General features: G+C 41.0%; 1 protein-coding gene across 1 annotated transcript in view; it reads left to right on the plus strand.

Moving 5' to 3' along the window:
• Window positions 1-5,908: 5,908 nt before the first annotated feature.
• The window catches only part of LOC137501546 (ionotropic receptor 75a-like), a 32,551-nt gene continuing 19,399 nt past the window's right edge, over window positions 5,909-19,060 (plus strand). Inside the window, exons 1-4 of the mRNA XM_068228728.1 lie at window positions 5,909-6,001; window positions 6,156-6,268; window positions 12,721-12,888; window positions 16,371-16,597. Of these exons, the coding sequence (XP_068084829.1) occupies window positions 5,909-6,001; window positions 6,156-6,268; window positions 12,721-12,888; window positions 16,371-16,597 (601 nt within the window). The remainder of the gene's footprint in view (window positions 6,002-6,155; window positions 6,269-12,720; window positions 12,889-16,370; window positions 16,598-19,060) is intronic.

Consider the following 19,060-nt stretch of genomic DNA (forward strand, 5'->3'; position numbering starts at 1 on the left):
CCGGTTTACGTACAATGTGTTCAAATGACCGCAGTAGTGAGCCGTATTCTGCCGGCCTATAATAATAATTAGAGTATTATTTGACCCAATATGTAAAATTTATTCATAAAAGTTACAGTCTAATATGTTAAAGCATCGTATCCCAAGATAGTTGATACCGGATGTTGAGCAAGACAGTGAGTCGCTGGACATTGCTTCATATTTCCGTATGACCGTGAGAAAGGGTGGCGTAACCAAGCGCTGGCAAGGATCAACACGTGTAGTAGATGCTGACTAAGCAATATATTTCAGCCAATGGGAATTTAAGGATTTGGAAAATATGGAGGCTACAACGCGCCAAATCTTAATTCCGGAATGACCAACGTGCTCAGTTGCTAGAGTCAGTTTCTGTCGGTAATCGGTTTTCCACAGTTTCAGAAGTCAGATATAGTTGGAAAAGTAATATAAAAATTGGTGGAAGCGATTTGCTAGTGTTTGAGCTGTGTTTTGTAAATATATCACAAATAATATTGTGTCATCATATACGACGATTTTTCTGATTGTTGGTTGGTTCAGACACCCGGGAACCCCAGTATTGAAATGGCGTCACCGAAGCCTCCTCAGTAACTCAAGCTCTGGAGAGCGTCACTCTGTGTTAAATGCTTGGATAGTGCGGAAGCACAAACTCTGATTGGTGATCGTGATTAACATAGTGTTATTCCAGTAACAGTATCTGGTTCTAAATGATATTTTAAATTGTGCAGTTGGATGATTTTACTGTTCTTGAGTAAATGGAATAGTATATTTTGGCAGAGTTTACTTTCAATATATAAAGACGGTGCTTAGTGGCCGATGTGTAGCAAGTGTAGTGGAGACGTGCTATTGTTTCACTACTTCGAGACGGGCGCGTTTCGCGAGGAACTTCCGTAGCGAACCGTGTGCTGCTTTTCAAACTGTATTCTCACCCTTCAAGTGAAGTCTGTAATATATATGTATGGGTGTGTTTAGCTGATCTTGTAAAGAGAAAGGGTATTTCGGCTCGTAGCATTAAGCAGCGAAGATATCGTCAACCATAGTCTTCTGTGTTCTAGTGGATTATTTTCCAGCAAGATGATGGCTATAAATGCAGAAGAAGGAAGTGCATTCCCACATGTTAATGCTGTGATTAACATGGAGTAAATCCCTAAATCAGCGGGGATGTAAGCTGCTATCCTGGTATCACGAGAGTCGTCGGATGGAATTCAGTTAAGATGCATGTGTTATTTATGGCATGATATGTAAATTATGTTAAGGTACTAGGGCAGTGTAGATAGAATTTTTAACTTCATGTAAAGTAAGCCTGACGGCATGTGTTTGTTAAATTTTGTTACTATGATAGATTCGGATACGAGAATAATGCATGTTTATTTTATTTTCATTTTGCTTTATGATTAGATGATTGGGAAAATGAGGGATTGATTGGATTAGTTGTTGTTTATTTACGCATGTTACTTAGTATAGGATATTCCAAGTTATCCTTATATATATGCTAGAAGGGCTAGATTGACAGGTTCATCTTTATACAACGTTCAATACGTATTAGTTCATTTCATTTCGGTTATTCAGAGAGACAGGTATAGATATTCTTCATGACGCATGATTTTACGGAAGCTGACCGAAGGAGCTGCAGAATGTCGTTGTTAAAATAAGATCTTTGAGTTAAGTTGAATTCTGTTTGCCTGCTGGTCTGTAAAGGACACGAACTGAGTCTCATAATGTGGAAGGCAAATGGGATTTATGAGAAATAATGAGATAAAGATTGCATGCTGAATTACAATGTATTGATGCAGGCTGATTGTATGCCTGACAAGAGAAAGAATATTGTGCAGATGTGTGTGCCTGCTAAGTGTCTTCTGAGTGTATATTGTGATCAGAATAGATAGTATTAATTCCAGACTATTGAGTCTGATGATATTCAATGGTAAAAGCATGCTAAGAAGGAATGAATATACGTGAGTTTCCGTGTAGCCGGCGAAAGGCGTTATCTCATGGCAAGCTGATTTCTGGTCTGTGCTTATCTAGGCGTGAATGAGATGATACTTCCTTGTGACAGCCTCGGGAGACAGAATCCAAACCTTAGCATAGTGTTGAGTTCAACATTTCTTTTCAGCTCGTAATCTACCCGGAAGTACATGACGGATGACCGCGCTGTTGAGCGCTCAAATGCAGCAGAAGGAGGCAATGTTGCCCATTGCTTTCTTCGTGATATCAAGGGTTATTTATATGTCTTTCCCTTACAGGATGATGTTTTACATTGTTATTTGTGATTGTATACCTTGTCTCGTTGTTTTAAAAGGGAACAGACCGAGTGCTGAAGCATTGGTGGTTTATCTAGTTCTGTCTAGATCTTTTGCAGTGAACGGGGTTTCACATTAGAATCTGTGTAGCATTTAAGAGTTTACTCGATATCCGATGTATATAGATGTGTTTAGTTTGATTATTTAAATTGGTGTAAATATAGTATAGGATATGCCCCTAGTATTTTGCATAACTTACATAGCGTCCATTGCGTCTTAATTATTTTCCTTTTTTCGTCGTAACTTTTCTTTATAATGTAACTTTTATTTAACGGTAGTATTTCGACGACTCTCGTTTTAACTTAAATTTGAAAACCGTATCGTTGTGATGCGATAGTGTGTAACTCCATACGGAAATACCACATGTCAGTGTTTGCGTACACTTGTTGACATACAATATAAACAATGGACTATAAGAAGCTCAGTCTTGATGTATATAATGTTCTTTGTTGAACTTGATTTTTGATTTCAAATTTTGTCTTATCATTCAAGTAACGTTTTGATTTCCATTTATTTTCTACATTTTTGAGTTCATTTTGACATATTATTTTTTCTTGATTTAATTGTTTTCTTGTAATATGATCGGGGATATTTATCAATAAATCCATCTTACCCCCTATGATTGTTTCTCATTCGTTATACCCCCATTTCCTGTCATTGATTGATATTTTAGAGTAGAACTTCGACTTTTTATCCTGACCCAACCGACAACCAACCCACACTCTGCCCAACCCTGAGTTAGTCGGATGTTCGTACAGGGATGGAGGCATCGTCCTAGAGGGTATTTACCCTTGGGTACGGTACAGTAGTCTGTGTACATCACAACGACACACGGACGCACCGCTATTCACTTTGTTTTGAAGGGTCACCTGACAGTTTAATGCATGACTATGCCTACAGATGGAGTATAAACTTCGATTTGACATACCCTGAGTAGCTAAGACCTCAAGGTATGCTGTACGACCATTGAACCCCATCTACCAAATTAACGTTCACATACCAGACGTTACAAAACATGTTTCCCTAATTTTTTTGAACTGTTATTTTTAAGCTTGACTTTATGATTTTGATACCCAGAGTAAAGCTTAAAAATCGAAGAGTGTTATTGTAAATTATTTAATTCTCGAATCAATTTAGACCAAGTGAAGACAAAAGTTATGAAGCAATTTTATTTAGTAAGGCTACGTTCTGTTCCCTTATTTATCGTTTAGTGACAGCTGATCGCTAAGCTATCTTCATTTTCCCATTTGCCTCAGTGGTCTTATAGATTGCTTAGGCTTGCACTTTCCTCCCTGGCTCGACTTGGTTCATTTTGCAGATCAATATCTATTTTAACCTTCCTTTGATCGAGAGATGATCACGGTGCTCATTTTATATTTCTATGAAAAGTTATATTAAATAGAGCTAAACTGTTGAGTCTTGTTTGGGGTTATGGAAATACGGTAAGGTTGTTGAGTGGGTAATTGTGGAGTCCGGTAGCAGTCAGAACAGTTATATTAAATTCAGAATAATTGTTGATTCATGGTATCTTGTTGGAGTTTCAGGAGCCGGGAGAGACTGCATTGTGGACAAGTAGAGCTGGGAACGGAGCGAGTAATACCGTTGAGTAATCCGGTTGTAGCGGTAGATCGCACCACCGATCCCCTCTGCTTACAACTGCAAGTACTCGCGGAGGACCAGAGCACAGTGTAGCGCACGACACATGTTTAACAAGGGGAGACCACGGCGTTCGGATCATGGAGTATCTTCAAAATTTGTACGCTTTTAGTAGTCCGTTAGGACAAGATAATGTGCAAATAGTAAGGCGTACTGTTAAGGCGTTTCCGAGATAATCGCAAGAGAATTTCCTCATTGAATATGTACCGGTGCGCTGCGGTGAAGAGCACGTGATGGCGACGGTCGAGTGATTAGCGTTCAAGCTCCGTAATCGCTGGATCACTGGATTGAGTCTTGCTGGTCGCTTTTTTATTTTTCAACACTGGTCATATTCTTTCATATATATTGCAGGTCAGAGCGTCCAGGTGCAAAGCAGTTCCGAGTGCCTTACTCGATTTCACTGTCAGATATGAGGGATTTCACAAATCACGACAGGAATACATTTTCAGGAATACTTTATGCATTGGACGGTTTACTTATTAATAATTATAAATGATATATTTTTCTGTAGTCCACGTCTGTCGTGGAGTGGTTAGTGTGATTGGCTGCCACCCCCCGGATGCCCAGGTTTGATTCCCGGCTCTGGCACGAAATTTGAAAAGTGGTGCGAGGGCTGGAAGGGGGTCCACTCAGCCTCTGGAGGTCAACTGAGTAGATGGGGGTTCGATTCCCTCCTCAGCCATCCTCGAAGTGGTTTTCCGTAGTTTCCCATTTATTTCTCCTCCGGGTAAATGCCGGGATGTAGGCCCCTACCTAATGTAAGGCCACGGCCGCTTCCTTCCCTCTTCCTTGCCTATCCCTTCCAATCTTCCTATCTATCCACAAGGCCCCTGTTCAACAGCAGGTGAGGTCGCCTGGGCGAGGTACTGGTCATCCTTCCCAGTTGTATCCCCGACCCAAACTCTCACGCTCCAGGACATTGTCCTTGAGGCGGTAGAGGTGGGATTCCTCGCTGATTCCGAGGAAAAAGCCGACCCTGGAGGGTTAACAGATTAAGGAAGAAAGCAAGAAAGAAAGAAAGAAAGAAAGAAAGAAATATATTTTTCGTAATGATAAACATTAGTAAAGAGCCAAATAACATTGGAAATCCAATAAAAATTCATGCAAATATACCTTTTCTTCATTGTATTACCGTTGAATTATAATATATATATGAAAGAATATGACCAGTGTTGAAAAACAAAACGGCAAGCGGTACTCGATCCAGCGAGCCACCGATTACGGAGCTTGAACGCTAACCACTCGACCACCACCGTTTCGTGCTTATGACCGTAACGCACCTGTACATATTCGACGCGAAAACTTCTTTTGCTATTTTCTCGAGAACGCCTTAGTAGTACACCTTACAACTTGCACATTATCTTGTCCTAATGGACTACTAAATGTGTACAAAATTTGAAGATACTCCGTGATCCGAACGTCGTGGCCTCCCATTGTAAGAGTATTGTACCTGTATTCAGTCTGTGTCTCTTAATTTGAGTCTATATTTCCTCCGCCTGTTGTGTTTTGTAGATGATGCAAAGCATAGTAGATAATAATTGTGGCATTAGTTTGATATTTAATCCCATTTTGAGATGGTATTCATGTTTTAGAATATTCAAGGAATGGAATACATTTTTACAGAAATTTGTACCACAAATGCCACGAAAACCGTCTGATGCATGGCAGTTCTTTGAAATTACCGATGATAAAAATCAGCAAAATGCAAATTTTGCGAACGCATTTATGCGACGGGTGGTGGCGTATCAAATTTGTGGGATCATATCAAGAGGCATCACAAGGATGAAATGAGCAGGTCGGCTTCCCCAGCAGAAAACAACATTGCTGTATTCAGTAAAATGGTTATGTTGTGAGAAAAGGGCATTGAATTTACGTTGCCATACCAATAATGTATTTAAACGTGCCACCACAGTACATTCACTCGGTACAACCGGGTGATGACGTCGCAACAACTGCTCCGCTTCGTCCCCACCACTATGGGCAAGCAAGGACTTCAGCAGCAGTCAGAACCAGTTTCTGTGAACTGTGCCGTAAAACGAGTGTGGCGATACCGGCAACCACGATGTTTATCATCATCATCATCATCATCATTACAAATATCATATTCACTGCCTATTCCCCCTGCCTATGATTTATAAAATGTTAAATATATCTCTAAATGATATGAACCCTTCCTGTCTTCAGGAACTTGAGGACGATTGGTCTCATCACAGTGACTTACGATATAAACACCTGAACACCTGGAACAAGATCTTCTATGTCTTGGTTCGTCAGCTCAGCGTCAAATACAATTTTCGGTAAGTGGCTATTAAATAGCAATAATGCTAGATACTTAACGTCCATGTATTGTAATGGATATGAACTTAAACAGAGACCAAAGTGCTTGAATTTTGCGCAGATAATTGACCCTTTGATATAACAACAATTTTACCTTTAAGGAATCTCTCATATTTTATCATTTGTAAATGGTGACTGACTGTACTAGGATTCCGTGCAGAGACTTTGGATGTAAAAGACGAGAATCCACCTTTTTGTGTTACAAAGTTTATATTTATTTTTAATTCTGAAGAATGTTTCGATGCCGTACTCCGCATCACCTACTTCGAACGACTGATTTCATTTCTGTGTAACAGAAGCAAGCTTCCTCTCAAACTGTACCTTTTAATCCATATCTACTCAAAGAACTCTTTTTGTGAAGAAGAATGCCATTAATATATTTACTTCTAGTGGAGATTTTCGTTATTAACTTCTAGCTGAAATAGCTGTTCTTGGTGAAATTTACATGACTGAATATTCGTGCGGTTAGTATCAATCGAAAGGTTGAGACTCGTTCAAGAAGCATATACATTTCTCGAAAAGACTCCCTCTGATTGTCAGATATAGAATGCCGGCCTCTCGATCGCAAGTTAGCGAGCTCCAACCCGACAAAGGTAGCAGAGTTCCTTTACTTCGATTCGGTACTTCATGCCGCAGAATTTCTGCATATTAAAAATCTCTGGGGACACATTTAGTTTTCTCCCGACAAAAACCCTTATATTACCATACTGAGATCCGTTTCTATACTATTTGATAAGAGTGAAATGCAACGTTTAAATTGACTAGCTACAGTCTAGATGATATAAAATCAAAATACCTGCAATTCGGTATCTGATGTCACACGATCATTATGATTAATTAATTAATTAATTAATTTATTTATTTATTTTATTTATTTATTTATAGCACCAACAGAGATATTTCTTCAATTATAGGTGGTTTAGTCAATATGCAATACAATCATTATTAAAAATAACACATGCAAGAACCTAGTAGGCCTATCTAAAAATTAAAAAGGACAAACTTATTAAGAAGAATATCAGCAATCGGAATTGACAGTGTATTAATTATGTTATTACTTGAAGTAGTCAGTACACATAAAATAATATCTGAAAAGAAAGAAACTGAAGAAATATATAAACTTTAAATAAATGAATAATTAGTTACCACAACACAAAACAGCAATTATGGTCTTACAATGACTCCAGCCAGAAAGTTAATTTATATCTAAAATAATGAAATGAAAACAGGGGTAAGTAAAGTAGGAAATATATAATAAGTTTGGTAAGATAAGTCAGTCAGTTTCAATAGCACATTAAATCTTCTGAAACTACAAATAGACTTAGTAATGAAGATTTTTCAGTTTTCATTACATTATGTTCATCTACATACATACGTATAAATAAATATACACACAACATTTCGTTTGGCAATCACATATAAACATTATAATTAGGACAAAAGTCAAAATTGCTGGCGTTATTTACAAGCAAATTATGCGTTGAACACAGCTTAAACAGTGGATTTTCTTGTAAAATATATTCCTGGGAATAGAGAACACAGAGAGTTTTCTAAAGCGTAGGTTAGCTTTCTTGATGTTAAACAGTAGTTATTCAAGTTGTTTAATGTTAATAATAATAATGTTAATGTTATTTGCTTTACGTCCCACTAACTACTTTTACGGTCTTCGGAGACGCCGAGGTGCCGGAATTTAGTCCCGCAGGAGTTCTTTTTACGTGCCAGTAAATCTACCGACACGAGGCTGTCGTATTTGAGCACGTTCAAATGCCACCGGACTGAGCCAGGATCGAACCTGCCAAGTTGGGGTTAGAAGGCCAGCGCCTTAACCGTCTGAGCCACTCAGCCCGGCTTCAAGTTGTTTAGTTGTTAAGTTTACACAAAAAGGTTTGTTGAGAAAGTTCTTTTTTTTTTTTTTTGCTAGGGGCTTTACGTCGCACCGACACAGATAGGTCTTATGGCGACGATGGGACAGGAAAGGCCTAGGAGTTGGAAGGAAGCGGCCGTGGCCTTAATTAAGGTACAGCCCCAGCATTTGCCTGGTGTGAAAATGGGAAACCACGGAAAACCATTTTCAGGGCTGCCGATAGTGGGGTTCGAACCTACTATCTCCCGGATGCAAGCTCACAGCCGCGCGCCTCTACGCGCACGGCCAACTCGCCCGGTGAGAAAGTTCTCTCCTGCTGGTTAATGATATATACTTTGTAAGATTAATTCATAAGGACTACATAATGTATAAGGTCATGTATCGTACAAACAATGAATAAGGTTCAATAACCTCATTAATTTAATTTCATGTCTACATGCGCCATTGTTTTGTAAGCAACGTGACAATTGTAACAAAAGAATGGTTTGGGAAACACAATTATTTCGCACTAGTTCATAAATGTTTCGATGTTCCCACTTCGACAGCCGGGCAGAGACTGTCGGAATGAGAGCCAAACTCCATAGGTGACATGTGTTCTCTCGAGAGGTGGAGTGATGTGACCTGCAGACTACGACGAAGGGGCGGGAATCCAATTCGTCAGCGCACCTTTACTGGTGATGTTCTTGAAAACAGTGCATGCAAGGGCCTTAACGCATGGGTTTCAGCGCCAGAGGACAGAATAGAGCCTTAAACAATAATTCCTTTACGATAACTTGCGCAAGCGAGCCTGAAATAGACAAAATATTGAAGGACAAAAATCCAAGAATGGATGTGGATTGTTTCATTGTAAAGAAATTAGTGTTACCCGCAGGATTCTAAAAGATAAAATTGAGATCAGTGGACTTCAATAAAGAATAAATAAACAAATCAACAGACAGGAAGTATAGATGTTGATTTACAAGGCGTCCTCGACTAGTAAGTCAGTCTGAGTAGATAGAGGGTTATTTCTTCGTTTTGCCTCATGACTGAGGCGTCGTGACTATCATAATATTCAGCCCTCTAGCCGATGAACCATACTCCGCCATTCTTCCCTACCTAAAGCTTTCAATGTGGTTACTCTGAGAGAACACTGTAGGGGGCCGTTCATCATGTCAATCCATCGCGTTGGTATTCGTCCTCGTTGTCTGGTTCCCTGGACTTTGCCCTCAACAATCAGCTTTTGAAGACTACCATCTCGGCGCATTATATGTCCAAAATAGCGTACAATCCGCTGAGAGACCTTACACGATAGACGAACTTTTATCTGAAGTTGGTTCAGGATTGATGTGTTCGTACGATGAGCTGTCCAAGGAATCCTTAATATTTTCCTCCAGCACCACATTTCAAAGCTTTCTATCCGTTCACGATCACGTTATTTACATAGAGAAAAAGAACAAGTTAGCTCCAACGATCTGAATCAAACCAGTACATATCCCTGTAATGTAAAACATAACATGCAATTATGTCTTTCATAATTATGACCACCGCTACTATCATAATCTGTGCGGAGTGTATCAGAAATAGTTGGATAAATGAGGGGGGATAGGTTACTCACACCAAAAATAAAGGGGAAGTGGGGGAATATCCTATAAATATACACCCGCAAATGTTTCGTTTAGGAGCTATTATTGAAAGGATGTTTCACGATGACACATTAACTGTTTGACATTGGCAATTCATGGGAAGTGCTCTACTCATAACAACTCAAAGAAAATGTTCAAAATGTTCTTCTCTTCTACGCGTTTAGAGCCGACGTCTAATTTCGGCGCAGTTGCTGTGGCGTCACATAGGGGCGGGAACCAGAGCGGGGATGTCGATGCATTGTCGAATTAAATTTTATCCCATAAGAATAGCCTACTGCTCTTTTGCCATGTACCACATGGTGTGATATATTATTGCCACCGCACGAACATCCAACTCACGATGCTATAGTAATGCTAACCACGCACCCACCAGTGCTGGCTGTCGCTAATAGCACTCGATTATCTGGCAAACACGTACGTTGTTGAAGTGACTCTCGAACATATATTTTCAGTGATAAGAAGAAGAAGAAGAAGAAGAAGAAGAAGGAAAAGTTTAATCCACACACTCTTAAAAGCATATTGATTTCTCCTCGAAAATTTGCCAACACAGAACGACAGCATGCCTGAAAGCAGAAGGATCTCCATGGTCCATATCCTCGCCATCTAAGCCAATCCATAGTGCAAGTACACTTTGACCTTGAGTCAACCATCTGTTGACGGACTGAAATCCACTCTCTGGCCACCTCCACAGAGATAACAATCTAGGATAGAGCCATTAACATCCGTAACTACCGCAGATATATTTTAAAGGAAGAAGTGAACAACAGACGCAGGAAATGCGGAGAAACAGGTCAGACGATGGAGCATATTATGGGTGTATATTAAGGCTGTGGCAGGTAAAGAATGTACTCATCGGCTTGATGAGGTAGTGAAAATTGTGCCACAAGAGCTGGCTGGGAATCAGATCGGAACTTATAGATGAGAAAATCCCATATTTTGAGGTCAGGCCATCTGATGTGCTGGAAAAGGAAAGGTGCATGGTGTACCGGAATCGATGTTTGCAGATAGACAGAACTATAAGATCAAACAGGCTGGATATTGGCCTTATTGGGAAACAGTTCAGGAAGACTAACCTTCTGGATGTGACGGTCCCTTCAGATCACATGTCCATCAGGGCTATGTCCAGAAGATAGAAAAGTACACTGATCTCGGGGCAGAAGGTCAAAAGTGTGGGAAATGTACCTGGCAACAGCAAGGCCTTTTTAGTCGTCTCCGTCACAGGACTTGTGCACAATAACCAGCAACAACACCTGCAGGATCTGAACATCACCTATACACTTTCACTAATGCAGAAGACTGTCCTCCTGAACACCTGTCACATGACAAGGACTTTCCTATCACAGCAGCAGAGGTCCAGAGAACTTGACAATAATCCTCACCGGATCGGTGAACCACCACAGCGAGCGAAATGTCATTAATAATAATAATAATAATAATAATAATAATAATAATAATAATAATAAACAACGAAGCATTTCAGGGGTTATGCCTATAGGAATTTTCCTTGTTTTATTGCGTGCGAAGGACTCGCCCCACCATTTGCACAAGTATTTCTGATACACTCTGTGAAAATAAAATTATATGTTTATATACGTCACATTTTTGTCTCAGTTCTTTTCTGAGATTACGTATAGAAAAGTCGGAAACAAGTTCAGATTATTTTTGTTTGTTTGTTTGTTTGTTTGCGGTGACATGAGAGGAAAGCGGCTGAGAAACATTTCTCGACGCTCGGCATATAAGTTCAGGAATACCCGGGTTGTGCACTAAACTATATATTTCTTGATAATTATTTAGTGGCATAGCGATATTACGAGGGGTAAAGTAGGAAATGTCATATGTTTCCGTTAATATTAGCTACATCGAAGAGTTTTTCACACTAAAAGTTGTTTAAAAATAACATAATTTTCACGACCGCATTGCACTCGAAGTAATCTTACAATGTATCAGTTCCTAATCAGTGTAATGAATATTAAATAATGAATAGATGTTAAATACAGAACAAAAATGGCCAAGCAGGTATCATCGGGTTGTGGGTTTGGATCCCACTGGTGTTTGGTCGGCTATTTTTGTTCTATACTTAAATAATAAAAGTTCTGTCCAAGTGTGGCAGTAGGCTCGTTATGTGGATTGGCGTACCGTTCCAAGACGCTGGTGGCTAATCCGCCGTTGATACATCTCTGCAAACCTCCTTTGTAGGATAAAATAGTGACAGTGCCCTAGGAGAGATATGTATCTCCACTTGCCAGCCTTTGACTTTTACATTAGAAATTAAGTTCCCAGACGAGAAACATAATTTAAGTTCAGGTTTTCTATTGCTAATATTTTTCTCTTTCTTTTCTTCATACTTTCCTTTCTCTGTCACTTTTCTCTCCGTGATGGGGTCATGGGGGTGATCTATACCACATGGGTGAACTTTGTCCTGTTAAATAGCCGTATGTCCCTCCAATAACTATTACGTGTTTCTGTAGTGATTTGTTACTGTGTTGTGTTGTGTGCGAATGAAGAAGTTTGTATTAAGAAAATTCTAAACACATAGTTCCCTAGCCAGAGAAATTAACTAGATGAGTGTAAAGACACCCACCCGACCGAGAATCGAACCAAGTATTTTCAGAAACACGTGCTTATAAGATGTCCATTCAGCCAAGGAGCACGCAGCAGCGTTGTGTATTATTAGGAACAATTATTATGATATGATACAAACAGATACATGATGTAGAGAAATGTGTCCCTTTAAACCCCTTAAACCCAGTTAAAAATGACCTACCTCTGTACGTGACAATGAGAGATAATCACGTTGTTATGCACTACAAAACAATCAGCAATAGCTACCGTCTAGGCGTTCATTCTCTGTAATTATTATATTTTTTTATGACGTGAAATGTCCTTTTTACTTTGAGTTTCCGGTATTAATGAATTTTGTTTCCAGCATGCGCGAGCAGATGGCTAACACGTGGGGATACATGAAGGATGGTAACTTCGATGGAATGGTCGGGATGCTTCAACGTGGAGAAGCCGATATGGGAAGTGCTGGAATTGTTATTAAGAAATATAGGCTGTTTGCCATCGACGTAACTGCTGAGGTAACAACATTCAGGTAAGAGTTCAATATTGCTTTAGCAAAAATAGGTAGTGGTATTGTATATCTACCATATCGTATTTTATATATTTGTAATTTTAATTGACTAATTATTGTTATAAATGCTATATTATTATTCAAATATTGAGGTATTAATATGTTTTCGCGGTTAGTGAACATGCTCTCTGCAGGTTTGGATGATGTTTGAAATTGTGTTTTGTGGTATTTCTTGCCTAGTGCATGTGATTATTGTTTACGTTCCTCGTAAGGTTCCAAGATCCATGCTGCAACCCGCCGAGCAGCCAGGATAGAAAAGTTGCCGTCATAACATATTCACACGAGAGACAGGTTACGTTTTGAGCTCAGACTGGGCGTAAATACGTAATATTAACAGTTTCAGGAATAATTGCCTTTTGGATAGTGATGTGTTTACATTTCCAGTGATTTCCAGTTGGTTCATATGGTCTAAGGTGTTATAATAATAATGGCGTATGGCCTCCGGAGAGGCCTGGTGCAGGTCTTTTTTCTAGTAGACGGCCTATTAGGCGACCTGCATGTCTGTGAAGTTGAGGGCCCTATCTAGGATGATTTATAATGTTAAATACGCCACATACACCCAGCCTCCGAGTGATTGGAATTAACCAATTAAGGTTAAAATCCCCGAGCCGGCCGGGAATCGAACCCGGGACCCTCTGAACCGAAGGCCAGTACGCTGACCGTTCAGCCAACGAGTCGGACGTCTAAGGTGTTGAGAAGTAGAGTAAGAATGCGCGACGTACTGTTTGACGCGTAATGGTTACGAGCAGGAGCGTGTAGGAGGGTCTATGGTAAGAACGAACGACTTTCCCCAACAAAGACACTCAGCTAGTATAGAACATAAAATAGTCTTAACTTTTTCACGTATTCATCAGGTTATTCACTTCAAACGCTGTCAGAGTGCAAAAACAATTATGATTTGATAGGACGTTTAAAAATAGCAATAACTTTCTCTCATTCATTTTAATATTCTCGAAATTGTACTTTCGTTTTAGGAAAATGAATCTCCTCTTCCACTCCATTAAGTCGTTTCTGGACAGTTAGCATTTTTTTCTCTCCATAAAATTCTAAGGATGATCTGCGATCCACTGACTTGTCAAAAAAAACAGAGCGAGTTGGCTATGCGATTAGGGGCGCGAAACTGTGAACTCGTATTCGGGACATAGTAGATTTGGGCCCCACCGTCGGCAGCCCTGAAGATGGTTTTTCGTGGTCTCCCCCCCCACACACACACACAGATTTCTCTGTCCATGCACTTGCTCTATGCAGAAGATCTTCTTTACAAAAATATAGCACGCTGTAAATTATCTTCTTGCATTAAGAATGTACCGTAGAACGTCCGGTATGTTTTCCGGGAAAGTGCCTCCATCGTTTCCTAAAGAGTGAAATACAAGTTGAAAACTACTCAGTACTGACAGAGTTAAGTACCAGGTGTATGCATAAGTTTTCCCGGTTTTTATGGTAAATAAAACACGTAATTTTCAAGGGAAATACATTTTTTGTTTAATCAAAATATTGGCCATCGGCTTCTACACACTTCGCCCATCTTTCAGGTCATCATCATCATCATCATCATCTGTTTACCCTCCAGGTTCGGTTTTTCCCTCGGACTTAGCGAGGGATCCCACCTCTACCGCCTCAAGGGCAGTGTCCTGGAGCTTCAGACTCTTGGTCGGGGGTTACAACTGGGGAGTATGACCAGTACCTCGCCCAGGCGGCCTCACCTGCTATGCTGAACAGGGGCCTTGTGGAGGGATGGGAAGATCGGATGGGATAGGCAAGGAAGAGGGAAGGAAGCGGCCGTGGCCTTAAGGTAGGTACCATCCCTGCATTCGCCTGGAGGAGAAGTGGGAACCACGGAAAACCACTTCCAGGATGGCTGAGGTGGGAATCGAACCCACCTCTACTCAGTTGACCTCCCGAGGCTGAGTGGACCCCGTTCCAGCCCTCGTACCACTTTTCAAATTTCGTGGCAGAACCGGGAATCGAACCCGGACCTCCGGGGGTGGCAGCTAATCACGCTAACCACTACACCACAGAGGTGGCCCCATCTTTCAGGTAAGTTATGAATACCATGCCAGAACAACTGCTCGTCTTTTGCGGCAAACCATTCGCCGAGCCATTTTCCAACTTCCTCAAAATTGCTGAAGTGCTGCTCTGCGAGTGCGTGCCCAATTGACGCGAAGAGGTGAGAGTCAGATGGTGCCAGGTCGGGGTAGTACGGCGGGTGTGGGAGGATGTCTCATCTAAGCGATTTCAAGGTATCTTTCAGTGGTTTTGCTGTGTGAGATGGCGCATTGTCGAGTAACAATATCACTTTGCCATGGCTTCTGGATCATTCCTCGTCTTTCGATCAATGTGTGATTTAAATTAATCATTTGTTGGCGATAGTGTTGTGCATTAACGGTTTCGCCGGGCTTCCAGAGTGCATAATACACAATACCTATCTGGTCCCACCGAACACAAAGCATGTGGTCTTCTTGCCGGAGCGATTTGGCCTTGGTGTTGAAGAAGCGGCTTCGCCAGGTGACAGCCATGATTTTCTCCGCTTCGGGTTTTCAAATTAAATTCATTTTTCGCCACCTGTCACAAGTTGGTAAAAAATTATATTATTTCATGGCGTTGAAGCTGCATTTCACAAGTGACCTTGCGATTTTCCATTTGCCGTTCATTCAAATCGTGTTGGACCCATTTACCGAGTTTGTTGATCTTCCCCATTGCTCATAAACGTCTGATGATTGTTTCTTGTGACACTTTAAATGCTTGTGCCATTTACTGTTGAGTTCAATTCCAGCGCGCGCAATGTCTTTCATCACTACGTTTAAATTGTCGAAGCCATGTCTCATAATCGATGGAGCGTGTTCACCATATGTTTCTACCAGCAAATGGTGACTTTCCACAGCCTTTTTCTTTTGATTAAATAAGAAAAGCAATGCGTGCCACAGATGTCTTTTTCTTCAGGCACAAACGTCGACATGATCACTGAACGATACAACACAGACGCTAGTGTTTATCGGACTCAGCTTGTGTGTTTTGGTAGGTAATTGTCAGACGAACAAATTGACGTATGCGTCAAATTCATGCGCTGCGTACTGTTCGCTGGCGCCATCTCTTATTGAAACAGGAAAAGACTTATGCGTACACCTGGTAAGGCACACCGAGTTGTGTCCAGGCATATGCCTTTCCTCACCCACTTGGGATCGGCACTGCATTTCTATTAAGTCCAGTTTAACGGCCGCATGCCGTTCCTGAAGTCAGTGTATTCACTGTGCCTGTTTCTGTGGTGGCTGATGGTGTGTTGTATCTAAAATAAAATGTATATTAAGACGAATACAAGGCTATAATCCACGGCCTAGAAGAAAGTCGAACCCAGAAGCGTTGAAATCAAGGGATACTACACTGACAATTCATCTAAGGGCCTACTTGTAAATATTCCACCTTAGACTTTATTGTTCACTTTCCAGGCCGAACTTCCTTTTCCGCCAGCCGAGGCTGTCTGCTGTCGCCAATATCTACTTGCTGCCCTTCAGTCGAGGAGTGTGGGCTACTTACTTGTCTACACTTGTACTCCTCACTGCTGTGGTGGTTGGTATTGACAAACGCATGAAGAAGTATATGCCTTCAAATGGAGATCATCCACCGAAGTGGAGTGACGTCGTCTTCCGAGCGATGGGTATACTCTGTGATGAAGGTATGGAAAATTCAGAAGCCGCTGGCCATTCCTTCTCCTCCACCGATATTTTCATTCCAAAATGGGTCTAACCACTTCAGCTTCTTTCTCTGCTAGCTGCTTCTATAGATCATTGGTAGACTATCGGATTCCGGCTCAAAGCCAGCAGAGGTAGTGGATTCTCGTACGATATCGGTATGTAAAAGACCTGTGGAGACACGTTCGATGTTAAACTCCACAAAATGAATTAAAACTCAGCAATCGATCACCCTAGAGAACCGCAGTTTTTCTCCATATCTGTAGAGTAAAACATGACTTCAAAATTACACGCAGGCGGTGTAAACTTCATCAAATCAAAGTAATTACACAGAGTAGCTGACTAATCATTCTTATTCTTATTCTTATTCTTATTCTTATTCTTATTCTTATTCTTATTCTTATTCTTATTCTTATTACATGGATTTGTCGTGGAACGCAGAGGTAAGGAAGTACGTGGGGGTGAATGACTGGACATAGGAAAACTTAAACCAAAAATTTACTTTAACAAAAATGGAAATTTTCTTTCTTTCCTCTCTTAAAACCCAAATAGAGTAATGTAATGATTTATCAAGAACTAGTTGAGAAATTACTTGAGGGCATTCACATTAAACAACGACCTCACCAGCTCCAACAATACATTGGACTTAGAAGTCCTCAATCAGTTACAAGATTAATTGGGAGAAACTCCCAGTCGTTAACCTACATACCTTCACTCGGGGAAAATGAATAATAACACCATGAATTCATTGACCTAGCAGGAGGAACTTTTATTGACACACTCTTGAGGACGTATAAGACACATTATCACACCAACAGAGCCATACGCATCTGAGTACAGTCGACAGGATGTGCGAAATATCAGCGCTAGTATCGTGCATAGCCTCCCTCCCCTTACAGCAATGCAGGCTGCAATTCTCCCATGCAGACGATCGTAGAGGTGACGAATGGAGTCTGGCGGAATTGTCTGCCCTGCAATTTCCACCTGGTGCCTCAATTGGACCATACTTCATACCGTTCATGCAGACCACGCAAGATGACGTTTCATCCGGTCCCAAACATGCTCAATGGAGGACAAATCTGGGGATCGTGCAGGCCAGGGTAGTTGACGTACACCTTGTAGAGCACGTTGGGTGGCACGAGATACGTATGGACATGCATTGTCCTCTTGGAAAACACATCGCCTTGTTGGTGCATTTTTACTGTGATACGAATATTCCGGAGTTACATTGTACTTCAGTCTAAAACTACCGCTCTTGTTCTTCACATAGTGGGCGGAGGTTCGGACCTACCTTCGGGCAGAATAACCCTTACCTTACCTCATTATTTGTCTAGGGATTTTCAATGAATCCCATTGTTGATCATGTTAAATTAGGTTATTTTCTTGCCTAAATTTATATAGCACTTATTTATTGTCCACATATATTCCGCTGGGACATCAGTGTTTGTAGAAATTTCTGGCACAGGTGTATGTACATTTATGGGCTGTGAAAAGAGTTGTTTTCATCTCCCGCTTTTTGTATGGTAATCGCCTAAGCATCTTGGGCTAATATTTTTGTGTGACTTATCTGAAGCGTGCATTGGAAATTATTCCTGCAATTGTTAGTTGTTATTCCCCACTGGTCGGAAATGTACACAGTATATTTACTGAAGTAAAAATAACTTTTATTATTGTAACTATCACTTCCTTTAACTACATTTATTGTTGCCACTCTCTACATTGCCGGAACCCTTATGATTTTCCACTGCGTATGCTTGCTATTATTATTATTACTATTATTATTATTATTATTATGTTATTGTTGTTGTTGTTATTTGCTTTACGTCCCACTAACTACTTTTACGGTCTTCGGAGACGCCGAGGTGCCGGAATTTAGTCCCGCAGGAGTTCTTTTATGTGCCAGTAAATCTACCGACACGAAGCTGTCGTATTTGAGCACCTTCAAATACCACTGGACTGAGCCAGGATAGAACCTGCCAAGTTGCGGTTAGAAGGCCAGCGCCTTAACCGTCTGAGCCACTCTAGCCCGGCTATTATTATTATTAATATTATTGGTCTCTTAACCTGTTCTCAATTATCGAACTCGGGCTTGCCCAACGACCCGTATCACATGAACGGTAGCATGAGGATGGATGTACCGTGCACTGTTCAATGTTCCCTGTGTGTTGCATATGGCTCCCCACACTATGATGCCGATTGTTGGCCCTATGTGCCTCTGTCGTATACACTCCAGACGTTGGCACTCAACCGCACGACGCCACACACGCGAACGACTATCATTGGCACCAAGGCAGAAGTGACTCCCAACGTTAAAGAAGACACGTCTCCATTCGTCCTAACATAATTGGCTACCGCGACACCACTAGAGGCGGGCTGCACTATGGTGGGGCGTGGGCGGAAGACGCCCTAACGCTATGCAGGATCGTAGCCCTGCTCCACGGAGACGG

This window comes from Anabrus simplex, chromosome 7, assembly GCF_040414725.1.
Source record: "Anabrus simplex isolate iqAnaSimp1 chromosome 7, ASM4041472v1, whole genome shotgun sequence".
Lineage (NCBI taxonomy): Eukaryota > Metazoa > Arthropoda > Insecta > Orthoptera > Tettigoniidae > Anabrus > Anabrus simplex.